Source organism: Podarcis liolepis (genome assembly GCF_965112155.1).
Source record: "Podarcis liolepis genome assembly, chromosome: 1".
Lineage (NCBI taxonomy): Eukaryota > Metazoa > Chordata > Lepidosauria > Squamata > Lacertidae > Podarcis > Podarcis liolepis.
Genome location: NC_139554.1, coordinates 34,019,384 through 34,046,517, shown reverse-complemented (window position 1 = coordinate 34,046,517; position 27,134 = coordinate 34,019,384). Strand labels below are relative to the sequence as shown.

The 27,134-nt window shown below is 41.0% G+C and overlaps 1 protein-coding gene across 21 annotated transcripts in view; it reads right to left on the bottom strand.

Moving 5' to 3' along the window:
• RALGAPA1 (Ral GTPase activating protein catalytic subunit alpha 1) overlaps positions 1 to 27,134 on the bottom strand; it is a 125,865-nt gene that overhangs the window by 29,573 nt on the left and 69,158 nt on the right. For 14 of the 21 annotated variants that reach the window (XR_014526601.1, XR_014526602.1, XM_083504698.1 and 11 more), the window contains 7 exons: positions 21,511 to 21,579; positions 20,583 to 20,717; positions 19,561 to 19,744; positions 12,236 to 13,100; positions 10,223 to 10,294; positions 8,395 to 8,518; positions 6,201 to 6,356 (listed from right to left, as the gene is read on the bottom strand). Coding sequence is in view for 19 of the 21 variants with exons in the window: in XM_083504698.1 (XP_083360824.1) it covers positions 6,201 to 6,356; positions 8,395 to 8,518; positions 10,223 to 10,294; positions 12,236 to 13,100; positions 19,561 to 19,744; positions 20,583 to 20,717; positions 21,511 to 21,579 (1,605 nt within the window). In the remaining 2 variants the exon portion in view is untranslated. Of the gene's footprint in view, positions 1 to 6,200; positions 6,357 to 8,394; positions 8,534 to 10,222; positions 10,295 to 12,235; positions 13,101 to 19,560; positions 19,745 to 20,582; positions 20,718 to 21,510; positions 21,580 to 27,134 lie in introns of all 21 variants that reach the window. The other 7 variants (XM_083504693.1, XM_083504702.1, XM_083504704.1 and 4 more) reach the window with 1 other exon arrangement.

Below are 27,134 nucleotides of genomic sequence, written 5' to 3'. Positions count from 1 at the left end.
TTTGACCTTCCTGAGCCCCCTTTACCTGCTATTTGCATTAGAGAAAAAAGCCTTCCACTGGAATTTTCCCATGCAAATAGCAGGCACAGGTTTCCTATATGGACTGGGACTGCAGGGAGGGTAAAAGCCCCCTTACCCTGGGTCCCAAGGTAAGATGTAAGGTAGCAAATGGAACTTTATCAGCCCAGGCCCAAGGGTACCTCCAGAAACTTAAGAGGAAGAGAAGGAAACAGTTGTGGGACTTTCTGCTCCTGGAGGTTCACCAGTTGCCCAACTTACTAGTTTTCAGAAAGCAGGTTTTATTTCAGTTCGTTTTTATATGATGCTGATGGATGTTTTGATCTGCAGCTATTTAGTCTAAATCTGACTTGTATGATATACAAGTTTTTGTGTAGCTGTTGTCACACTAGGTTTTCGTTTTTATTCTGTGGCAATTTTATTGATTCTGTAAACCACTGAATACAACATCACTTAACAGCAACATCAGCAACAACAAGAAACAAAAACACAAACATCTCACAAGATGTTCAAATGTTGAAATACTCAGCGTTTAGGGGAAGCCTGTTGTATTTGTCTTCTGGACTGTGCCTGGGTACTATCTAATTGTGATTGTAGCCAATTGCTCTTTGCCCTGACCAAGTACAAGACAAAACTTCCCAGAAAAAAGGGCTGCTTCTGCCGCCACCACTGCTTTTCTTTTATAACTTCTCTTTTCACCACTGATAGTTCTTTCTGCAGGAAGGGTTGCTACCACAGTGGCGTAGCGTGGGTTGTCAGCACCCGGGGCAAGGCAAGTAATTTGCGCCCCCTAACCTGTGGATTTGCGCCCCCTAACCCTAACCCCCAGATGTTGCGCCCGGTGCGGCCAGCCCCCCCTGCACCCCCCACACTACGCCACTGTGCTACCATAATGTCCAGTGTCTGTGACTACTGTAGGTAGAATGGTAATCTACAACAATGAAGATTAGTTTAACTATTTCTTCTGCTACAGCACAGAGTTACAATTTCTACTCCATCACTGAACAAACCAACAAATTGGAAAAGCAGAGATATCTGAAATTTCATTTTAAAAAATCGAAATACTTTAAAACATTCTTACTTTATAGCCATCACCATGTGTCAGCTTTCCTAATAAGTTTATGTTAACTGAATACAAAAGAAATGTGAAATAAATATAACCAGAAGGGACGATCAAATCTAATTTGATACATTAATGTCATATGCTGTACATGTTACAATACCAGCCAGAGTTAATACTAAGCTGCAGGCTATACTGAGATTTCCAAATGGCAGATTGTTCTAAGTGATACGAAGTATAATTGAAGTAATAAACGATAGTAAAAGCAAAGAACACTGGCAGGAAGAATTCAAGTATTTACTTAAAAAAATTAAATAAGTTAGTTTTGGAAAGAGAAGACAACTGAAATAATGCAGGGCTCAATTTACAGAAAGTTCCTTTTATTTATCTATTGCATTAACCCTTGAACTCTTGCCAGAATTGCCAGTAATGTGTAGAACCTACTGATCTAAAGAACGGATGAGAAAAGACATTACAACTTCCTGAAGGCCATGAACTAGCTAAGGGTTTTGCTTTTGTAATTCCAGTTCTAACTTCAGGAAGCTTTTCCTGTGCTAAATTGCCAAACTGCTTTTAATACCAGGGATAGGTGGTTAAAAAGTGCTCTGGTGATTTGTTAGGGGAGAGAAAATGGAACCTGGAAGAAAAAAGAGGAAAACAAAGTTTTCTGAAAGCACACGTGTTGCTAAGAACTGGGACTCTATCTATGATAAATCTTCAAAAGCAGAAAAATAAAACCATACACATGCGCACACATAATAGCAGGAATCCAAGGAACCCAACACATCCAATATGGCATACAGAAGGGGGATTCATGCTTAAATGTCTCAAATGGCAACTGTCCATGAGGCATAGCAAATAGCTTTTGAAATTAAGGGTCACTTCCAAAAAACAGCTAGTTTTATAAAATGGGAGTGTATTGCTCAAAGGAATAAAAAGAGAAGGCCCAAGCCCTTTAGCATTCCCAACTCAGATATGTATGGCATGTAGTTCACTTCTAAAGATAAAATTGGTTATACTCAAGGGTGGTATTCATTTAGGTTTTACTCATAAGAGGCCCATTAAAATTAATGAACATGACTAAGGTTCATTGATTTCACTGGGTCTACTCTTAAAAAAACTTAGTTGAGTACCATCCCAAGTGTGCATGATTTGAACCAGAGGTCCTGATTCTCCACTCCAGATGTGTACAGACTGATTGTGAATATTCAGCAACTAGGGAAGCATTTTTTTTTACATGAATGATTCTTTCTTCACTTGTACCCTGTTATTCAAATCTGATAACTAGGCTGTCTAGAATTCCCTCTTTCACCCCCATCGAGTCTCTAAAACCTGAAATGTACATTCAGTCACAGAGTCAGCATTTGACTGTACCTGAGTAAGTTTTATCCATGCAGCTTGGAAACAAGATATTGCTTATGCAGCTTCGCTAGCTCCTTGTCTTTAGCTGTGTGTAATGGGTATGGGGTTGCCCGTGCGTAAGTTGCCGCCTCTCCTGGCTATGTTGCCTTGTTAAACCTTTCTGTCTGGACAGCCCTTCAATTCGTGGCTGCCTCAGTCGCTAGCAGAATCCGTCAGTGGGCGTTTCTTAAATCTTTTCCAACATAAAAGTTGTTTGACACCCAGTCTCCTCCTACTCTCTCTGCATGGAAGTCTTCTGCGCAGGGTGGGCATGGGTAGCAGAGGACCGGTGCTCTCCCTGCTGGTGTCCGGTGAAGAGTCCTGGAGCCCTCTCGCCAATTCCCCCATCAGCCCCTCTATATCCCTGGTGTTGCGCTGATTTGCTTCCCCATCTGCGGAGCTGCCTCTCTCCCTGCTGGGCCCTTCTCCAGCATCATTTGAGAGCCTTCCCTCCGCCTCTAGCTCCGATGTCAGTTCCCTGACACTGTGTGAGCAGTAAAAAAGGCTCCAGCTTCAGAAATGAAGCTATGCTTTCATAACCTTGTGTAAGGAATTTGGAGTGGATGACGCGGTGTATAGAAAAGATTACGGGCTTGGATGGCTAGGCAGCAAACACACCCATGCTCCTAAATTAGAGCTGATATGACTGAGATGGATAGACTTACGGTTTCTGGCTGCCACGTGTGGTGAGCCACTACACCACGGGTTGGAGCGTCTACATGGGCAGTGAACTATAGAACTAGTTTGCCCACCCAGTATGGCCACTGGATCCTTATGGACAAGAAAGCAGGAAAGATAAGTTTCCTGCTCCAGTTTCCTGCTTGCATAAATAACAATGTATTTGATGGGTTTCTGTATTCTTTGGTTGTTTTTCTGACCCTGTCTTGTTCTTCAAGTTTTATCTTCTGGCTTCAACATTTAACTATGAATTCCTTTCTCCTGGTTCATGGCTCATCTCAGACCACTACTTATGGCTCAGCCTTGACACAATAATTTCCACGGGAGAGTATCATGTACGAGATGATATACGAAAACCCAGCCTGTGGTGTTAGATCTGTGATGGCTGTTCCACAGAATAAAAGAAAAATGAAGGGAAGGGGAGAAAGACAACTCCATTCTTATTCAAAGATGAATCTCATTAGATACTACTTTATTATTACTATTTTAAGGAAAAGTTTGATTGAAAATGTTTCAAAAGAACAAGTATGGAAGCAAGAAGGCTTATATATCTATGTTATTTATTAAAAATATGCACTGATTTTGCAGGCAGAAAAAACCCTACAGTGCACTGAAATCAATGTTATACTGAAATTAACAGAACTTATCCCTTTGATTAAGTCCCATTTATTTCATTAAGAATTAAGTGTTTTGCCCAGTTCAGAATTGCTATCTACAAGCATAAGCTGTGACCTACACACAGTCATAGGCCACTGTCTACAACTTAGCTCCAAAATGTGGAAAATAACCTACATGAACATCTAGTACATGGGAAAAAGGGTCCAAAACTAAAAGCTTGGTTTCATTTATCGTAGCCCATTCACGAAGTGTTGCACAACAGAAGATGCACAGGACTGGTTTGGATTATAAAAAAGAGCCACGGTGAGCCTCAGGCTTGTATGCTTCCCCCTTCTCTGGCACAACTGTTTGAAAGGGTTTGTAAGTTTTCTCTTCAGTGTTAGACTGACCCTTGAGAAACTGTGGTTAAACTTAACTATGATTAGTTGAAACAAGCCAATTTCAAGCCATTGTTCCAACTAACCATAGTGAAGGTTAACCACAGCTTAGGGTTTGGATGACATGTTGAACAAAGGTCATTTTGAAACCCAGAAATGTAAAATCATCTAATGGCTATGCCAGAGGAAGATGGTGCAAACATACAGCACAGTGAGGCTTGTTCTTGTAAGGTTAAACCATGGTTTAGTGTTTCATATCTTAATGCCAACCAAAGCCTGAATGCACTTTATGAAGTGCGGCCTAGCTTGGACAAGGTCATCTTGAACAGTTAAAAAAAATATTTAGCAGTGTGGCACAAGTTTTCAGGATACGAAAGAAAATTTTTAAAGAACGAAGTCTATTAAAAAATAATAATACAGAAAATTATTTACAGGATGAACATAAAATGAAGAGTCATCAATAATTGAAGCTAGCCAGAGGCATAGCTATTTCTCTACACTAACTGTTGACGATCTAATTCAATTACAAGTATTAAACTCCACGCTGAGGTCAACTGGCCTCACTTCCTCCAATATTACACTTCAACCAGCGCTCATTAATGTGTCTGCTGAATGGATTAGCACATCTGAAGATATATGTACAGAATAGAGGGGGCACAGTCTAATGATAGCCAATTGTTCATTTGTAATAGGGCAAATGTTCAAGGTCTCAACTTATTACCACTAATGTGGAATTTATTAAATTTAAACAAGGGGAAAAAATACCAATGGTGCAGAGCAGTTTATTCTTAGGGAGGTTTGAAAATAGCTGGTACTTGCTGATCATAGAGGTTGGCTGCAAACACATTTAATTATTGCATACCTATATATTTAAATGTTTCACGTTACATATTAGATGTTAAGCATGAAGGGTGCATCCTCTGGCAACTCTGTGGGATATCAATTTCTAAATACCCTGGATTTTCCAGTTTTATGATACCTTGGAGGTAGATAAAGAAATGGGTGGATAGTCTGGAAACAGTTCTCTTTCATACTTTCAAACATATGTTGCTTCAAGCAGGTTATACTGACCAACTTAGCATATGACTCCCTCAGCTGACAGGTATAAGTAACTTGCTGAATCCTATCCATGATCGACATAGGGGATTGCAATTATTCTTCATGAAAATTCAATTCAGAATGGGGGAAGGTTAATATTTCTGTTTGTTATTATGCTATGTATCTCTGTGTTTTTATACTGCAAACTGCCCCATGATCCTCGGAAGAAGGAAGGTCTAGTACATTTCTATACTGCCCTTCATCTGAGGATCACATGGTGGTTTACAGAATAAAAATTGTGTGTATGATAAAGTCTGAGTTGATTAAGACCCAACCTTGTCCTTATGTACATATTCCCTATCACTACAACAAATAGCTGAGTGAGATCTTTAGACGGGCCCCAGAAGATCACTGAGATGGTTGAACTTAACTGTAGTCCTATCCTAGAATCTCATGAACTGAGTGGGGCTATGCTTGCAGGACACTCCCACTCCTTTGCATTGCCATCATTCAGCACTGCCTCCCTCCATATACTGGGGCTGGGATCTGAAGCAGGAAGCCTGCTCTGCAAATGTGTAGACTCCCCCATGTGATTTAGAACTCTGTAAGTCATTGTTCTGGCAAATAGAGCAGGCAACAATATTCATACTTCCTTCTTTCGTCTTCCAATATATGTGGAAGTGTGTACACTGCTGAGTGCTACAATGCACTACAGGGCCCTCTCTTATTGAAAGGATCATGTTGGAAACATGAAACATGTTGGATCTTTGTACCAAAGCTCCTTTATGATAGGAAGCATCCTTTAAATTTATATCAGACTAGTATACTTCTTATCTAGAAGCACCAAGATACTGTATTGACTGTGATGAAACGTGGCAGAGTTGATTTGTCAACAGGTATGAACAGCCAAAAGCCGCAATAAGATCTCGAACCGTTGAATAAATTATTTGTTCTTTATTTCCTGGTCTTATTATCAATCTAAAGGATAAGGTAATTTTCAAAACACCTACCTTTTTTGTTAAGGAGTCATCTGAATCAGAAGGCATTCTAGTTGATACATGAAACATTACTTCCACCGTAGAGGTAGCAAAATATGGAGTGGTCAGTCCAGTGCTTTTGTTTTTTTGCAACCCTCCCATAAAACCACAATGGTTTGTGAGGTTCACCTAAAAAGCACAGAAATCATCATCACATTAGAAAAAGCTTAATATAAAGTCCCACACATGCCTCTCAGAAAAGCATATAAAGCACTTAGATGTGAACTGAGCCATTGTTACCACTTTACTGTGTTGAAGTATCAAAGGATCCTAATTAACCAGAAATAAACAGAAAGCCAACCAACTCTATATAAGCACGAGAGCACCCCAACATACTTGACACATTAGTACTTTCAGTTTCAGAGCCTAGAGGAAAAAGATTTTAGGAAGAAGGGTGGCAAAACTGTGGAAACACTATCAGAACCATTTCTATGGCATGTTTAAAATGTGAATTCTATGGTGCCAAATGATTATTCCTATTTGCACCATTAACACATGTATAGAGACAGAAAATAGATGGCATGAGGCCTGCCTGATGGTTTAATACATCCCATTTGCCGGGAAGACAAGACCTAAGAGACCAATGAAAGGATCACCTCCATGTACCCACGACAGGGCATGCCGTCAGCTCATTCCAAAGGAAAAATAATATATCCTTTTAATACTGAACATATACAAAGAAAAAAAAGAGATGGGAAGAAGAAATCCTTGGGAGCTATTGACTAGTATTGAACCCAATATTTGTTCAGCAGGCATGCTACTAGTTGAAGACTTGCCATGTAATTTTATGGTTCTGTTGGTGGACTCTTTACAAGGCACCAAATGCAAATTGCATGCCTGGGTAAGGGGCCTTGATTTTCCCCAGCATGGGCTGACACAGCACTCTTGGTCAGGCCCAAACACTTAATGTCAATTACTATATGGTGCAGATACACATTGTGTTTCAACCTGTGTAGATGGGATCTGTGTGGGATGAGGATGTGGTTTGCCACAAAGAGCAGGGGACACTTCTTGGACACTCAGGCAGCTCTTGCGTGGCCACTGCAAAGGGTTTTTGCATCATTGATTTGTTTACTCTTTTTCTCTATCCTAAGGCATGTTCCTAGCCATGCTCTTGATTACAGAGTCTGTATAATTCTGGCAAACCTTCAAATACACCATCACCCTGTAACTAGTTCTTCCAGGATTCATTTGGCCAGTAAATAAGGTTTCAGTTTAACTATCTGAGAACTTGGATGATTAAAACTATTAAGCTTTGAGGAACTTGATGGAAACATCGGGGGGACGGGGACGATGACACACACACACACACACACACACACACACACACACACACACTGTAACCCTAGAGTACTGAAGAGGACTTTGCTCTGGTCTAATCTCCTCTGCAGTTATTTCCATCACCACATCAACATACACACAATTAGTGTTCTAATGGCTGCTTTCAACTCTCTGGCTGTTGCCCTGCTGGTACTTTCGTTCATGGCATGCAGTGTGCCACCTCAGGTTGCACTAGCACTTCTAGGTGCCAGAGATCCCAGCTGGAGGATAGCTACCCTTCAGCTATCCTCTTGTTACCCTATCTAGGGATAATGGTAAGATATAGGAATTGCAGCATTTGTGCAGTAAGATGGAGCCGATTTTCTCCTACAATTACATGGTATTTTGGTCCTAGATTCTGAACAATCAGGACCAGTAAGCCAATCAGATACTATCTTCCTACCACTGGACATGAACTGGCAGATTTCACAGGCATAATTGCTGGAAGTTACAGCATATTTCTGAGAGATTGTCAGAATGTTTGTGAAGCCAACTTCCTCCTATCCCCAATTTCTCATATCCCACCACCCAAACAAGAATTTTAAGGGAAAAGTGACCTAGGAAAGACTATGCATTCTTCCTTTTATATCACTTTGAGAGTCCTGGTGGAGAGGGGGTGGAAATCCCACTTCAGGCAGCAGGCTGGTATCCTCGACTTTCCATTCTCCTGAAAGCTCTATAAACAACTTGTGAACCAGGCAGAATATCAACTCCTGGACAAATGTTCTAGCCTGCGGGACACAAGAGTTCTTTCTCACCAGTCTTTGGATGAATTCCTCAGTAGCTACTATTACAATGGTAACATACAGTCAACCTGAATGACTACAAAGAACAATAAAAAAGGTACCTCCCAACCAAGGCCTGCTACAAAATCCTCGTAGGCTTGGCTTCCTCCAGTATTAGTAAGGATGGAGTGTTTATCCTCTTGTCCCTCAGCAACATAAAATACTGCGATTTTGTGAGTCTCTCGGCTGTAAGACACAGGACTGCAATTACATAAGAATGTACTCTGAAGTCACTAAAGAATGAGATATGCAAACAGAAAAGGGGCGATAACTGCAAAAAAAGCAGTGCTAGTATGTCTTAAATGCTTTTTCTTCTAACATTTTTACACTTATCACTTCCCTTCTTCACTGAAGGTATGCTTATTAGATTGGTTTCCTTTAAATGCCTGCCTATATACAGCAAGCCTGCAACTTATGACGTGGTTACATTCCAGGGACTGCACCTAATGCCAAAATTGCGCATAGTCAAAACACACTGGATTCAATGGTGGGTGGGACTATTAAAGTCTTTCTCCCTGGATGCATGCCCCCTTTCAATTTTTTTGCCAAGTTCATAAAGCTGAACACTCACGTTAAATGTACCGTATTTTTCCGTGTATAAGAAGATGCTTTTTGCTAAAAAAAAAATGAGGCAAAAATTGGGTGTCGTCTTATACATGGATAGTGAATGCAGAGGGGGCAGCAGCAAGCAGGAGATCGGCAGCGGCGATTGGACGGGTGATTGGTGGCTGCGGCAAGACCTGCTGATGATTGGCTGTGGCAAATGGGCAGGCGACTGGCAGCTGTGGTGAGGCGGGCAGGCGACTGGCGGCTGTGGCAAGTGGGCTGTTGGTGACGGCGATTGCGCAGACAATTAGCAGCTGCAGCAAGGTGTGCGATCAGCAGTGGCAAGCGATTGGCAGTGGTGGGCAGGCGGGTGAGCGATTGGTGGAAGTGACCTCTCCCACCCCCCAAAAAAGCTAAACAACTTAATTTCGGGTTAAAAAAATAGGGGTCGTCTTATACATGGGGGCGTCTTATACACAGAAAAATACGGGACTTAAGTTCATGGCTCAGAATAATGGTTCGTTTGTAGTTGCAATGGACAAATTAAGGGGTAACAGAGGTGTAAGGAAAACACTGAGGAAGTTAAGAACTTACTCTTACCCAGGCTTCCTCAAACTCGGCCCTCCAAATGTTTTTGGCCTACAACTCCCATGATCCCAAGCTAGCAGGACCAGTGGTCAGGAATGATGGGAATTGTAGTCTCAAAACATCTGGAGGGACGAGGTTGAGGAAGCCTGCTCTTACCTTTCTATGAATCTAGTCGGCAGATATGAACACACAGATTTCAGTAGCAATTCCCCATGCATAGTAATTATCATTGAAGATATGAGCAGGCAATATGCTGAAATGCTACCTGTTTTGTTTATTGGTAAATTGTTCAATAAAAGTAGACGCTTAAAATAAAATAAAAACCTTCAGTACTCCTTAATTTGAGCAACTGCCCTCCAAAGGAATTATTCAGTCTTGAGGGAAATAGTTCTTCCCTCGCTTCTTGGAATACTTCACCTGCAGTCAGCTCCATTCCCTTTAAAGCAATGTTGGCTTAAGCAATGACTTTACTCCACAGCTAAGAAATTAACTACTTTTAACTCTTTTTACAGCTTTATGGCTTAGACCACCAGTAAACTGAACTGAATTAAAATTAACTACAGTGTAGGAATTGGCACCTCAATCTTAAAGACAATTATTTAACAGGAAATCCTGGAAATTGATAGAATTCGCACCCTGATCACAAACACCATTTCTTGAAACACATGCTGAAGTAGAAACCATTAGCTACAAAAGCATTTTCAACAATGAGATGATTTAACGCAGATTAAAAAGAGTTCATAGCAGGTAACTTGCCATTGTCTTGAATCCAAATTTCTAAGTTCTCGAAGCAGCTTTTCATTTTTTTTCAGAAGATGAAAGCTCCTCCTAGATAAGGAAATATAACAAATGTTTTCATTGCCTGTGCAATGACAGATATAGGACAGCACAAGGCATTTTCAATTCCATTCATGCAATCTCCTACGGTTTTCTTGCCTTTTGTAAGACATTTTCCATATCAAAGATGAATAGATCTTTTAAAAATAATATATACATATAGTTATTTTTTTATCCCAGGTGGTCTTCTGCATCCTTGTTAGCGACTTGAACATAATCCCCACTTCATTCCCCTTCTTCCCATTTAATCTGGAGGGCTGAACAGGACTCCCTTTGGTGCACATAAAACCTGCTCTTTAGTAGGCCAGGCGATAACTGCTTAGTGATAAAAAGGTACTTCCATGCCAGCCAAAAAACACAACAAAAAACACTGAACTGTAGGCTGCAATATAACAGAGTAAGCAAAGCCGAGAGGTTCCCCCAGATTAGCTATAGAATTTTAAAAGCCTAATGATGTTACTGTAAAATAGCTATCTTCCACTTACTATTTGTACTTCTGGCACTGCTCATAAAACCTGTGAGCGGAGGACTCCTAAGAACAGTGCCAACAAAAGAGAATAGTCTGCTTTGACAAAAATAACATGTCAAGGAAAAGGAAAAGAAAAAGAAAGAAGTGGATCTGCTGCAGAAATTTTTAGCTCACTCTCTCTCATAAAAAACAGTACGTTTTAAAATTGAGATTTCTAGATTTTTGTTCATATACTGATGCTTCCCCCAGGGAAATATTGTCCATAATAGATGGGTTAATTAAGTATCTGCTAACTGTATTAAAACCCTTTCATTTTGGAACCTATGCAGAAGTAAATAATTGTAAATGGAAAAAATGCTTTAAAACGTTTGATTTATTAGCTCTTGATTCACAGTCAAGATTACTATAAATCAAGCAGAAGAAATGGCTGTTTTTTGTTTGTCTGCTGTGTGATATCTGCATAATATTTCAAGGAACAGTCTGCTAAATTTTCTTATGCCATCATTTTACATATTGTCCTAGAAGCTTACACATAACCCCTCCTTAAAAATAATGTCCATAAAAACAAACTGCTGACCCAAACTTTGAAATATGATCGGTCTTGACTAAGAATAAAAGGTGTTAAAGGTGCCATATAGGAGTTCAGACTAAGAACAAAGAAGGGCAGTCCTCTATATAAATCCTAACCAAACTCTGTGAGGGGGGAATCAGTGCAACACAAAAAGCAAAATGACCTCCCTTCCTCTGCTGTCTATAGGGAGGGATGAAAATGATTTTCTGCCAGTCTGTTGCAAGTTTATCAGAACACTTAACTAAATTAAGCATTGTCAGAACATTTAATAACACTAAAAGCAATTATAAGCTGCCCTTTAACAAGACAAAACACAGTTAAATTTTAATGCGACAACTGTGGTGATGGTCACAACTTAAGATACCTTTAAAAGGAGATTAAATAAATTAATGGAGGATAATGCTATCAGTGGCTACTAGGCATGACGGCTATTATGCTCCGTCCAGAATCAGAGGCAGCAGTTGCTGGAGAACAACAGCAGGAGAGGGTCCTCACGCCCAGATCGGTTGACCACAGTGTGAAGCAAGATGCCAGAATAGATAGGACTTTGGTCTCATCCTGCAACGCATTCCTGTTTTTTTCTTAAGACATTAAGGGAGATATGAGGCTACTTCAAAAAACAGCAGTCCTGTATCTCCTTCTCTGCCCTGCAGCCCCTGCCCCAAGGTAACCTCTGATAATACAAAGCATGTCATGTCTTTGATTTACCCTACCCTTGCTCATTTGCATGGGAAAAGTCGGTGGGTCAGGGAAGTATTAGTTGAGGAGGACAAATGTGCTGCTGCTCTTTTCAGCAGCCACCACAGTTTCTCTTATAACGTCAACTTCAGTTCTGAACAGTACAAACGAAAGAGCAGCTAGTCTTTAACAGTGAATAATGTTATCTTTTTACCTTTTATCCCAAGAATTCATTCCCAGAATACTAAGAAGCAATCTGCAATAGTAAAATGATGAAGAGGGCTTCTGCGGAGTTGGCTCATCCTGCTCCATAGCCTTCATATTTAAGTCATTGAAGTGCTTTTCAACAAAATCTCTCTCTTCCGTATGTTGCTTAAGGATTGCATTAATTACATCATGTTCCTGCTTCTCTGAAACACACAGAGGTTGAAGAGCAGGAACATTGAGCGATACACCTGTCCTCTGTAAGCACTCTGGGCTAGCGATTCCTATATACTGCAAGAGCTCATCAAGGACATCCTCTTCGTCCCTAATTGTGTCCCATGTTGGTACAGTCTCTCTACATCTTTTCTTTACCTGGAGTGCAATTCCATCCTTTACGCATACTTCTTCTACATACACAGTAGGTTCTGACACATCTTCTGGCTTCTCTTGATGGGGTAGTGAGAGGACAAAAGAAGTTGGTTCAGATAAACCACAAAGAGGTGGAGGTCCATACAGAATGGCAGAATCCCAGGAATACTTGCCAGAGAGATCACGCACTATAATTCTAACATTTGAATTAGCTGATGCGAGCCCAGCGGACAAACCGCCTCCAGGCATGTTTTCTTCCGCTCGGATTTGTATACAGGAAACTAAAGTTGTTCTGTTTAACACGAAGAACTGCAGATTGGGATTCTCAAAGAGCTCAGGAGAAAGTTCAAGGCTTTCACTGTAAGGATTGTCGTTGTTTTCACACACTTGACTCGTGAGCATAGCAGGTCCCCCACTCATGGGATAATGGCCTAAATGGTTTACCAAATGAGTGATCACAGTGCGAGCTGCCACAGAGATCAGTCCTTGTTGCATGTGAGATTTTACTGCAAAACAAAGGGCAATAGATTAAGTTATATAGATAAAAAAATTTAAAATGCTGGTTAGGCACAAAAAGAAACATTTAAGTCTGAGGAGTTCTGAGGTGACCTGCATGAAACCAGAGAAAAACACATTCCCCTAGGGATCATGTGCACTCTCAAGCAACAGGAACAAAGAAGAAAAGAAGCACTTCGACGATCCAGTCCTAGGATTTCTGTGCCAAACAATAAATGCAAAACAGGCAGAATTATGTCAATGATGCTGTTATTATTTATCATTTCAGAAGGGCCTAAACTTTACTAAATACCATACTCAGTCCCTGCTCAAGGATTACAAGTGAAAATGCACAACACAAAAAGAGAATGGAATGGAGAGAAAGAGAAAATTCATGCTCCAATTCGTAAAGTTACATAGCTGTTCTTATAATGGTTGCTTGGAATAGAAACAGTTCAAGGAAATGAAGCGCCAAATGGCAGCTGGTCTCTCACCCGAGCCAATTTCAATTGCCAGGATGTTTGTGTTATGAAAACACAACTGTGTGAATGGTCACAGTTAATAGCGTAATTATCACCGTCTGTTCTCTCTACATTTCCTTTCCTTCTGGCTCAGGAATGGGTGGTGTGGTAAGGCAGGAGCCTCCTGGCAGCACCACCACTGCCACATACCAGGACAGTGAGGGGTGGGGCAGAGTGGCAGTGCAGGTTGGGGCAGTGCAGGTGCACCTGATAGGCTTGATTGGCGTGCCTGCCTTACACCAGTAAGTGCAGGCCCTGCAGCGCTGCCCTGATGCCTGCTTTTGCTTTTACTGTGCCCAGACTTGCACCCCCAGCAACTCAGGATAACATTTCAAGCACCTGATGAAGTGGACTCTTTCCCATGAAGTCTTATGCCAGAATAAATTGAGTGATCTTTAAGGTGCCACAAGACATGTTTTCCTGCAATGCTCTAACACAGAGCTACCCCTCTAGAATTCAGAGTATCACTCCGCTGGTACAATCCACTTGCAGAAGACCCCCTACTTTTAATGGCACCAGACCATTTCGCAAAGGTTCCATACAAAGCCTATTTAGAGCACTGTAAGAAATGCATATAAATGACTATTAAACTGCTTATGTGATGAAAACAATTTTATTTATACAGTGATCAAATTCTATTATTTTATTGTTTAATGACTTTATATGTTGCCCTTCAGGGCAAAGCCCTCCCAAACAGATAGAGAAAAGAGAATTAGTTTCCTATACATAGCAGGATAATTCACTTTATACACAAAAGCAGGAACATTATGCTTCCATATAATTTACAGAACAACCCACCAGGCAATGCTTCTAGTAAAGACCCCCAGTGATCATCCTTTTACCCATCTACCTGCAAACCATTCTGCCATCCCTACATACCAATATTGTTTTTGGCGCCTAGGTCACCCCACCCTGGCTCCATCTCCCTCCAGGAATGTTCTGATTTCTCAGTCTATGTAACTTTATTCTAATGGATGGAAAGATTCTGGAATTTCAACAGCACTTTCTTAGCCACTGTTTAGACTAACTGACTTTCTGTTATCCAGAGCCCTTCCCTTCTACAGGACACACAGTAATCCAACAGGCCATGGAGAATTATCTAAGAACAACAGAGGGGCTTCTTCTTCCTTTCCCTCTGATGGCCTCAGTAATGATAGTTGTTAGCTAGAGGGAAGGAGGCTCTCAGCTGGAGCTGTACCAAAGAATGATGCTTCTTTTCCTTACGGTAGCCCCCAGCATGCCTGCAAATCGCTTCCAGAGAGTTGGGGAATCCTCCCGAAAATATTCTGCACACAAATAAAACAGCTGAGGCTTTGTGCAGAGAGTTCAGGAGGAGGAGTGGGATCTGGATTCATCTCTTGTCCCTGACAAACACCTGATTCACAGGATTTTAATATTGCTGAAGGGGCACTGCATGCATATCTTCAGCTGCTCAGCATGTGATCCTATGGATTCAGATAAGGTTATGCCAAGCAAATCCCACTTTTTGGATGCTCTCCAGAATCTATGGACTACAACTCCCACCATCCATGGCTGTGGTTGATGGGAGTTGTAGTAAAAAACAGCTGGAGCGCTCCATGTTGCCTACCCCGTTATTTGAATTTAATAATTACCTGTAACACAGAGATTATACTAATGGTACATTTCTAGGTTTCACAAACAGCTTTTTGAACCCTTGAATCCAAATGCATGGTGCCTTGAAAAGCGCTGCCCATACTTTCATTTTTATGTAAATTCTAATAGCAGACCTCTTGTTGATTTTCTCCAATGATAATTTCCAAAAACTATCAGTGGCAAATTGCAACAGGGTTTCTTGCTTTATTTGTGTAGTTTGTGCATATTGTCAATGCATGACAGCTTCATGAGTCCATCTGATTTTTACTTTTCAATTGAGTATACAAGGTTATTCAGAATTTGATTAAGTGGTTGTCTTCATAAAAAACAACAACCAGGCAATTCCTTCCTCAGGAGACTCCTCTGTCCATATATATCCCGAGGTCAACCTTTCATAAGGTGGTAAGACCAAAACCTCCCTTGGATGATAGGAAGGCACAACTTTCGAGCCAATTCTATGATTCTTTTCTTTTCCATTTTCAACACTGGTTTCAATCAATGGAAACAATGTACTTGGGGTGGTTCCCGAAAATCTCTGTTCTTCAGATGTCACCCGCTGATTCTAATAAAAGGGTGCAGCTCAGAGAGAGACAGCAAACACTGTTAAGGGCTAAATGTTAAAAACCAGAGAGTAACTATCTCCGAGACTCTGGCTTACAGCGACTCTGAGAGATAGCCCTCTTTTCCCCACAGTACTTTATTGCTCACTCAGTCTTCTCACCACATCTGCACTGGCATAGTGCTATTCATACCATTTACTCCTATGTATGACTGGCATCAGTTATAATAAGTTTCTATAACTTCTGGATTTTAATAGTGCTTGAAACCCATTAATATATGATGAAAATAAATGTGTCAGGAGTCTTCCTCAGTGCTGGCTATTTAAGTTTTATAATTTAAAGTTATTAAATATTACATTTTATGTAACATTAAAAATAGTATCACACTCAAAAAAGACAACCACAACATACACAGCAGAAACACGACGACAATTCCAGAAAGAAATACTGAAAACAGGAAGGTAAAAACAGCATAACCCTACACTTTGAATTCAGTTCTATATCCATTTGCTTGTGGATAAGGCCCATCCAGTTTAGAGACTTAATGGAGCAGCTCCCTGCATCTATTTGTGCTGTCTATTTGTGCTGCAGCCCCACCCCGCCAAAGTGGCTTCTGTTTGCTGCTTATTTGGGTGCACTGGAGCACTCTGCACAGGTGGGGTTTCCTCAATAGCAGTGAAGTCCCCCGCACCCTCCAACGGAGGCTGGCAGATCTGGACAGGGTTGGGTGGCCTGATACCTTATCTAACCCACACCAATATTGTGAATCAGGGGTTTGGATTGCTGTGCCCCTTCTGTGTAGACATCTGTTACATTTTTGCCATTAACCACCAGCAGACTCAAACTGCTTAATGAATCTCCTGCCATACATGTATCATGAGTAGTATGATTTGATTTACTATCAGGTAGAATGACAGGCAGATGCAAAGTATGTATGTTCTTACTCATGTAGTTAAAAGGAAGCAAGGGCTCAGAAGCAGATGTGCACAAGCCTTTCTGTTAAAGAAGGCTTGTGCATCTCTGAAGCTGGAGGACAATTCAAATGAAATGCATTTGCCAGTTTAGTAGCTGACAATCTGCTATCCTTTCAAACGTGGCTGAAATTTACTGCTTGAGGCAGCACGTTTCATGGTGGGACCAGCTCTGCTGCTGCTGTTCCATCCTTTTCGCTGATATTAACTCCTAGAGTTTCACATGTCTATTGCACCATGGGATTCAATATACTTGTTACTGGGTTTCAATGAGTTCTTAACAGTTATTCTTGGGTTTCAAGGCATACTCATCTGGAAGAAGCAACAGTATGCTTCACTTAGTACACCTACTAAAGCTCTTCCTTCTATTTGTCACCATGTCCACTTGCCTGTTTTGTAGAAAAACAGGGTAGCTGAAATTTCAGAGTAGTGCCTCTCAAAGCACTCTGCATTACAAGAGCTTTTATCCTGAAACACTTCTGCATAAGATAAGACAGATACAAGCATCCAAGCATCAAGGAAAGTAGACAGACACAGGGAGGTGATGACAAATCCAAACTAGGGTGCCCACTGTCCTGGATTCTTCAGCTTTAGTATCCTATAATGTACCTCAGTTTATTGGAAATGCACCAAACTACCTTTCCATATGCCTGAAATCCCTACCAAAGCTCAGTCTCTTACAGGCAAGGATGTGCTATATTGAAAAGAGAAATGAGACTGGATCTCTCTCTTTCATGAAGTATTCTTCATATTACTGAATGTTGGAAAACCCAGTGGGCTTGCATCAACTGGATGTCTTGGGACTGGGCTATCATAGAGTCAACAAGACATATATTGGACATCTGGGGTGTTGAACTGGTTCAAAGCCCTGCACCTAGCCACTATTGCCACATATCCAGGATGTGTTTCAGGATCATACATTTCTGTTGTCCAGCAGTTGCAACAATTGATACCCTGATGGACCCAGTAAAATGGTCAGTCACACCAGGCAGCTAAAAATAAGGGGGGGGGAGGGCTGACCAGAAAGAGGGAAATACAAAGAGCCAAGGCTCCATTGTGAGCCTCCCAACATCTAAGGTTGGGTCTTGCTTTCTGACATGATTTTACCCCTGAGTACTTAAAAAAAGCTTTCTTTTCTCAATCGCTCTTAAGAGTTCCAGGAACTACAGATTGCTGGGGAATAGTGAAAAATACTTAGGTGATATCTGATATCAGACATACTCAGACGAGACTTACTGAAATCAATGGACTTGTGTAAGAAGTCCATTGATTTCAATGGGTACACTCTGCGCATGAGTAATGTTGGATACCATCCTTAATATTTAATACTGCTAAACCAGCACTAAAATCCACGGAACAGTAGCTCATTAATCTGACCCAACTTCCTTGGAAATTATTCTAAATGGAAAAAGTTAGGTTACTAACTTATATAAAACAACACCACATACATAAATTTAGGGCTTTAACAAGAAACCAGAAGCATTAGTCCTGTGGGGAAATGTACAAATGAAGGATAGCAATGCTAAGGTTTTGTGCATGAGACATTCATTTAAAGAGTGGGAGGGGGGAGCTATTCAAGGTTGTCTTTTCAAATTGCCAGATTAAACAAATCACACAGCATTTGCTGCAAACCCATAATTACACATTATTATAGTATACAAAAGCAGAAAGGCACAAAAAGCTACTGCAATTCTCTACACTTGCAATGGAACATGTAGGGGAAGTTAATTTTGGTAAATACTTTAAATATTAGCTTTGCATAATATGTATAGGTGAAACTGTAATTAGGGCAGAATGAATCCTTCGATGTTTCTTTCATTCTGACCCTGCAGATGATTACTCTTTGCTAATAAGACCACAGCCATTTGACAAAAAGCCAACTACAGTACCTTGCTTCATTCTTCAGTAAATTTAATAATTACCGCTCCTCCTGCCAATAGTTCTCAAATCAGATTTGTTCAATCCAATACTGAGCTTATTAGAGGACAGCTCTGTGTTCAGAATTCTTTGGCCAAAAAAGTACTTGAAGATGATGAAGCATGCCTTAGACAAGGGCACAATGATTAGCCATTTTCTCCACATAAAAAAAACAGCACGGAGTCACTACAGACCACAAAATCACCTGCTGTTAGCACACAGCTGCTACAAAAAGGTTCTGCATTTATCTAGTCCTTAATGCCACTATGGAAGCCTAAAGGGAACAGCTTAATACAGGAGGAGAATGACACCACACAGAATATTTGGTATCAGTATTAAAGCCTATCTTTTCCAAATTTCCGTCCACCAGGACCATTTGATATTTGCTAAAAGAAAAAAAAATCAGCTTAAAACTTCTTGCAACCTTTATTTCAAGGTGGTGTATTTACTGAGAAAAAAATAAAATACTCCCAACATGGAAAGCTCTTCAGGAAACAATGAAGCTTCACAAAAACATTTCTTTACGAATATAAAACAAAATGTCAACTTTATATTAAATTGCTTTTATCGGAACTCAACTATTCTGTATCTGGTTGTTTGGAAAAGATTAAGATAATTCCTCTAAAACCAAAAAATTATACATAATGCTAGTTGTTTGCAATGTTGCACAGAGGGCAAAAGACCCATATTAAATAGATTTTTATGTACGTATTTTAGTAAACAGAGTTGCAATTGCTCAAAATTACACTGATTTATTCCACATTGATTTAGCACTATCTAGAGATCATAATGGCATTAGATGTAATATAAAATCCACACTTTAGACACTTCAGTATCAGAAATCTACATTATTTGGTCAAAGGGAGGTGTTCATCAAGGCAAACTGACCTTCTGTGACTGGCTGGAGTTTTGACGACCGTTCTGAATCTGGAGAATGTAATGGCTCTGGCTCCTTCAAACTTTCCAAATGCATAAAAGGATCATAATCAGAAGATGCCAAATCAGATAGGCTCACAGGAAAATATTTGGGGTTGCTAAAGCACTGAGATCCATAAACACACCCATGAAGGACCTAAGAATAAAAATGAAGTTTAACATAAAAGTATCAAGAAAGCAAACAAACAAAAGAAATAAAAATAAACAGATTTGATACAGTAGTTGGTTAGTTAATTAGTTGGTTTTTAAGTGCTCCAATTTTCTGTTTTTACTATGATGTTTCACAGATCTGCCATTAGATGTACGGTAATTTAAAACACACACTTTAGACAGATATTTCACTATTGTGATATGTACTACAGGTACTGACAATTATTCTACCCCAATTGCATGTGTTTAGATTTTCAAAATGCTCTTCATAAACAGAGATATGAACCCCACATGCAGCCACTTCTCTCCTCCCTTTGTGCAAGTAAGTGAACAAGCCAGGAAGTTAACTACAATCTCCCATTAAATCCAAAGTGGGATACTATATTCAACAGCTTCTAAACAAACAAGGATATGAAGTCAATGATAAACCATGGTTTGTTAGGGAGCCATTAACCATGGTTTCCCAGTTCAGATTTTTTTCCTGGCTTGTGTGAAGAGAGGAACAAGGCTGCCATATGCAGTTACATAAGGCATGGTCATCTGATTATGACCACTGAGGGAACTTTTATTGGTTATCTGAAGTGCTATTTTTCATATTCAATGCCCTTCACGGCTTAGGAGCTTGGTACTTGGAAGGATTGTCTTTTTATGTGACAGCCTTCTGAAGTTGCATATCTGTTTTGTATTGTTAATCTGTTTTGCTTGTTTCTTCCAACCCTTTTATTCTTCTCACCTTGTTAGTAAAAACTTTAAAGATTAAATAAAAAGTAACACACTCACACCATAAATCAAAGCAGGGGAAGGGGGGGAGCAGCAGCAGGTACCTTATATATGCAATTGAGAACAGATTTTTCCATTTTATCATTTTCAGATCCTGAAGTGTGAACAGGTTGCAACAGTGTCTTTAAAGGCAATGCCATTATCCAGTCCAACAGACAGAGAAGTAGAGAGACCACCAGCTGCAACAGAAAGATTTCTAAATTACAGCTAACCATAAAGAGGAATCTCTTGTTCTTTCTTAATTTAGTCTCAGCATTAATCTAGCTCAATAGTAGCACAGTACTTTGTATATTATGTCCAACTGTTTTGTGTGTGTGTGGGGGGGGAAACATATATGCCAAATGAACGCACTAAAACGTCATCTATTTGAGTGTCATTAGGAGAGTTCAGCACAACACTTTTAACTTTGAATGGAATACACCTATGCTAACGGCAGCAGAGTGATTAAAGACTACCTAATACTTTGCTACACAAAGAAGAAAAACAGATACATTATGTGGCAGTCTGTACAGTGGTACCTCGGGCTAAGTACTTAATTTGTTCTGGAGGTCCATTCTTAACCTGAAACTGTTCTTACCCTGAAGCACCACTTTAGCTAATGGGGCCTCCCGCTGCCGCCGCTGTGCAATTTCTGTTATCATCCTGAAGCAAAGTTTTTAACCTGAGGTACTATTTCTGGGTTAGCAGAGTCTGTAACCTGAAGCGTATGTAACCCAAGGTACCACTGTATATGGTTTGAACACTCAAAAAAAGGTTATAGTTTCTTGCAGGAACCAGTCACTTCAATGAGTCTTTATAACTATTGGATGGTATCCACACTATACATGAGCAGAAAACTCCAGCAATAGGCCATCCCACTCCAGTCTCTCACCTGCAGCCCTTGAAAACCCTGGATACAATCCACTTTCTATTGCAAAGAAAACAAATGGCTGGGACCAGTGATTTACTTAAGAAAGATGAGATAATTCATACCCTCTTGTCCTGTTCGTAAGAAGAAGCTTCTGTACTGGGCAAGAGATGAGTGATGGTTGCTATCAGGATCTATGGGAAATAAATAAATATTTGCTGTACCATTTCTACCATTTTTAGACTTTAAATAAACCCTTTAATCTGCTGGCAGACATACTTTGAAAAACAATTTTTGGTAGTTTTTTCCCCAGCCTTTGTATTTTAAAACTTTTTCTTAGGTTTTCAAGAATACATACATAAGCAGAAGTTATGTCCTGAATAAAATAAGCTGATACAATTGCATCACACTGTTATACTTCCCTCTGCAAACATACCCAGAACCACTATAATAAACAGACAAACAAATTGAAGTAGAACTAACCCTCTCCCCATCCCCTGCAACTAACACACACTTTGGTTCCAAGTGTCATGAGAATGTCTCATTACTCTTCAGCAGGTAACTGTAGCAAAGAAATAACAATTTACATGCAATGCATAATACATACCAAAACATATTAAATCTATCAAAATAACAGTTTACTTCAAGATGTTTAAACCCTCCTATGAAGTCATTTGCATTTTGATCACTATATTGGGTCACTATATTTAAATACATTTCCACATTAAGAACAGAAGAATGTGAGAACCCTGATGGTTCAAACTAAAAGCCTACTGATACAGACCAGTTATCTGTTTCCTACATTGGCCAACCAGCTGGTCTGCAGAAACATATAGCCTTGACCAAAGTGGAGGTAGAACACACCTGCCATGACTAGTAACCACTGATAAGCCTTAGCATCCCTGAATTTGTCTAACAGTTGGTGGCCATCAATACATCTTGTGGATGTGACTTCCACTGTGCACTGTGTACTTCCTTTGGCTATCCTGAATCCCCCAGATGACCCTGGAATCCAGTATCATGATGAGAGAAAGTTTCACCTTCATTATACTACCCATAATTTTATACATTGGTCTATTTCCACTTTTCATTTTAGTTTACTAGGGTATAGAAAATGTCTATTGTGTAGGGATTTATGATGGCTGTCAATGCAATCAGTTGTTTTGGATCATCTTTGCAGGTAAATTAATCAATGCAAATGGTTATTTTTCAGTTGTTATAATTTCTTATTATTACTACAGACAAGGCAGCAGTGTTTGTTCCAATTCAGAGTGTTCCCACTCCACCATCACTTAGTAAGTCATTTGTTAAGCTCTTTGAAGACTTAGGCTGCAGTTGTGAAGCTGCTTAAGAGCCTGAGTAATTCCAGAATCGAAGCCTTTAATAGTTGCTGCTATCAGTACTGGCAGAATTGATCTTTAACTACATTTGCTCAGAAGTCAGTTCCCTTGATTTCAGCATGCACTTAGAATTGGTGTTTGCTTTATTTTATTGCCTTCAACTGCTTGTAGCAAAATCCGTTGCACTTCACTGAAATATACTGAGATATTCCTTTCTCATGCATATTATTGTGCCCAAACATATTTATCTGTTTTTATTTTTCAAAAAAACATTTGCATTCTGTTATGGCACCTGCTTCATATTTCTCTTTTGGGTGAGATTTAAAATGTGAGGGCCATTAGAGTAGGTGGCTGTAACAGTGTGTTTCATTTTATTTATTTATAAAATTTATACACCGCTTGATTGTAAAAAACAAACAAACCTCAAAGCACATTACAAAAAGATAAAACAATAAAATCAAACAGCTGCTCCTCCCCAATCAAGTAAGTAAATAAAAATGCTTAACTAAAAGTAGAAATTGTAGAAAGATTTTGGCAGATTTTTCTGAGCACTTTGAGGAAAAAGAGAGTAATTTAAAACAACTGTTGTTGAGACATTTCATTCCAATTCTGCTAGACTAGAGCCAGACAGAGGATGATGACAGGTGGGTGTCCTGCCTACTCCCAACATAAATCCTGGCTACACCCACACTGGCAGGCTGCATAGTAGCTGAACCTGCTATTCTCAGTGTGCACCAACAGTTATGTTAACACAAACTATTCCGTACCCCATCAAATTGATCAGGGTTTAAATATGATAATGTTAAGTAGGGCACAGACACTGGATTGAGGCCATATTGCTTAGCATCTATTTAGGTTTTCCTGGAAGGAGCTCTGTGTTATTAGTATTCAAAGCGGCAATGAGGATACAGGAAGTGTTGATAAATATACAGAAAGAGTGATTTAAGGAAGCCAAAGAGCCAAACAAAACTGCTTAGGAGAAGGGAAAATGAACACAAATATACCATTTAGGTGTTCACATGTTCATTCCCAAAGCTTCGGTGCTGATTGGAACAACATTTACAAGATGACAACATAGAGTGTGCTTATTAGAAAGCTTGCAAAATAGTGACCATCAATGGGGTATGTTCATCCCTGACCTGGCCACAGTGATCCATGCGATGGTCACCTCCAGGCTTGACTATTGTAATTCGCTCCACGTGGGGCTGCCCTTGAAGCTGTCCCAGAAACTCCAGTGGGTGCAGAATGCTGCAGCGAGGCTCCTCACGGGGTCTCTGCCATGGGAGCATATTCACCCAGTGCTTTTCAAGCTGCACTGGCTCCCGGTGAAGTACAGGATCAGATTTAAGGTGCTGCTTTTGACCTTTAAAGCCCTTCATGGCCTAGGACCCTCGTACCTACGGGACCGCCTCTCCCAGTATGCCCCACGGAGAGACTCAAGGTCCATAAATAGCAACACCCTAGTGGTCCCAGGCCCTAAGGAAGTTAGATTAGCTTCAGCCAGAGCCAGGGCCTTTTCAACTCTGGCTCCAGCCTGGTGGAACGCTCTGCCTCATGAGATCAGGGCCCTGCAGGATCTGATTTCTTTCCGCAGGGCCTGTAAGACAGAGTTGTTCCGCCTGGCCTTTGGCTTGAAGCCAGTTTGATTCCCTCCCTCCCTCTCTTTCTTTTTTCTTTTCCTTCTCCTCCTGTGATGAGGCATTTTGATGAGGCATTTTAATATTTTAATGTTTCAATATTTTAATGTTGTATTTTAATTTTGTTTTAAGTTGTAATCATTCAACTTGTTTTTATTATTTCTTGTTAGCCGCCCTGAGCCCGGCCTTGGCTGGGGAGGGCGGGGTATAAATAAAAAATTATTATTACAGTGGTGCCTCGCAAGACGAAATTAATTCGTTCCACAAGTTTTTTCTTCTTACGAGTTTTTCGTCTTACGAAGCACGGTTTCCCATAGGAATGCATTGAAAATCAATTAATGCGTTCCTATGGAAACCGCTTGCCAGGCTGGCGGTGCGGAGAAGGGCTTTTCTCCCCACCGCAAGCCTTCAGGACAGGTACGGGAACAGAGGGGAAGGGGCGCAGCGCTTCTCCTCTGTTCCCGGGGCTTGCGGTGGGAGGAGGGTTTTTCCTCCCCACTGCCAACATTCAGAACAGTATTCTGAATGTTGGCGGTGGGAAGGAAAACCCTCCTCCCACCGCAAGTCTTCAGGACAGCCATCCGAAGGCTGGCGCGGGGAGAAGGTCTTTCCGCCCCACCGCCAGCCTTCGGAGGAGGTCCGAGGACAGTGGGGAAGACGCGCTGCGCTTCCCCGCTGTCCTGGAGATTTCCCTATGGGCTTTCGTCTTGCGAAGGAAGCCCATAGGGAAATTCGTTTTGCGAAGCGCCTCCAAAACGGAAAACCCTTTCGTCTAGCGGGTTTTCCGTCTTGCGAGGCATTCGTCTTGCGGGGCACCACTGTATTATCATCATCATCATCCCTGGATATAGAATCTAAGAAAAGCCCAGGAGGGATACATTGTAAGATTTATTCTACATGCTAAAGAGGGCACAAACTTCAGAGTAACTGTGGGCAGAAATAGGAGGTCTAAAACACAATTTAGTGCTGTGGATGCCCTGCCCACCAGCTAAAACACTGAGGATGATATTGAGAAAGAAATCAGGAAGACAGCCAAAAAAGAAGATGTAAATCAGGGGCAATTCAAACTACCTCTAGCTACTTGAATGGAGGAACTAAAGAGCTTACCAGCATGTAGGAATTCAGACTGCTTTAGATCCTGGCCACTGTTAGGACACCTTCCCCCCTCTTTTTAATCCCCTATTGCAATAACCGACAAGAATGAAAGCATCTAAAGTAAACAGATGTACCCTTGGATCTCAATGATTTAAATTGGCCCACACAAATTAATGAAGTAGAAGGTTGTGCAATTATAATGCTATAATATATGCTTCTCTTCTATATTACAACGATATAAATGACATAGCAAAGCCATTTAAAGAAACTTCACTAAACTTAAAGGTAAAGGTAAAGGGACCCCTGACCGTTAGGTCCAGTCATGGACGACTCTGGGGTTGCGGTTCTCATCTCGCTTTATTGGTCGAGGGAGCCAGTGTACAGCTTCCGGGTCATGTGGCCAGCATGACTAAGCCGCTTCTGGCAAACCAGAGCAGCGCACGGAAACACCGTTTACCTTCCCACTGGAGGTCTACTTGCACTTTGATGTGCTTTCGAACTGCTAGATTGGCAGGAGCTGGGACCGAGCAATGGGAACTTACCCAGTCGCGGGGATTCGAACCGCCGACCTTCTGATCAGCAAGCCCTAGGCTCAGTGGTTTAGACTACAGCGCCACCCGTGTCACTAAACTTGAAACATGGTATATAAGCTGCAACCCTAACCCTATTTACCGGGGAGTAAGCCCCACTGAATTTAATAGAACTTACTCCTGAGTAGACATGTGCTGTAAGGCACTGAACTACTCAAATTACAGTTGTGGGGAGGGGGAAGTCTGAGGAGACACAGGACCTCCTTCAAAGACTTTGTCTGTAGATGAAGGCAGATCTGTGCACTGGGTTGTTGTTGTTTTTGCAAAATTTCATGTACTTTTTGTTACACTTGGTGTCCAAACTTTTTTCAAAGAGGACTAGATTTGATGAAGTGAAGGGCCTTGAGGGCAGACCAAAGGGTCAACCAAACTTGTTTAGGGTTGAAGTGCAATGCGCTCTACGTAGGGCTACCTTTGAAGGTGACCCAGAAACTACAACTAATCCAGAATGCAGCAGCTAGACTGGTGACAATTCAAAGCACAATTCAAAGTGTTGGTGTTGACCTTTAAAGCCCTAAACGGCCTCGGTCCAGTATACCTGAAGGAGCGTCTCCACCTCCATCGTTCTACCCGGACACTGAGGTCCAGCGCCGAGGGCCTTCTGGCGGTTCCCTCATTGCGAGAAGCAAAGCTACAGGGAACCAGGCAGAGGGCCTTCTCGGTAGTGGCGCCCGCCCTGTGGAACGCCCTCCCATCAGATGTCAAAGCGATAAACAACTACCTGACATTCAGAAGACATCTTAAGGCAGCCCTGTTCAGGGAAGTTTTTAATGTGTGACATTTTAATGTATTTTTGATCTCTGTGGAAGCTGCCCAGAGTAGCTGGGGAAACCCAGCCAGATGGGTGGGGTACAAATAATAATTTGTTGTTGTTGTCGTCGAGGTTTTTTTTATTTTTAGGATTTTACCCCAGGAAATAAGCTGCCACAGGAGCCAGACTGAACTGACCAGGAAGCTGGATTAGGCCCCCGAAACGGACTTTGGACATGCCTGCTATAGGAGATCTGGATAGAAAGGATCTGCTGCTTCTTGTCTAATACTTCAAGATTATGGAATTGTCTTTAGAAAGAGGACACAATGTGCTACT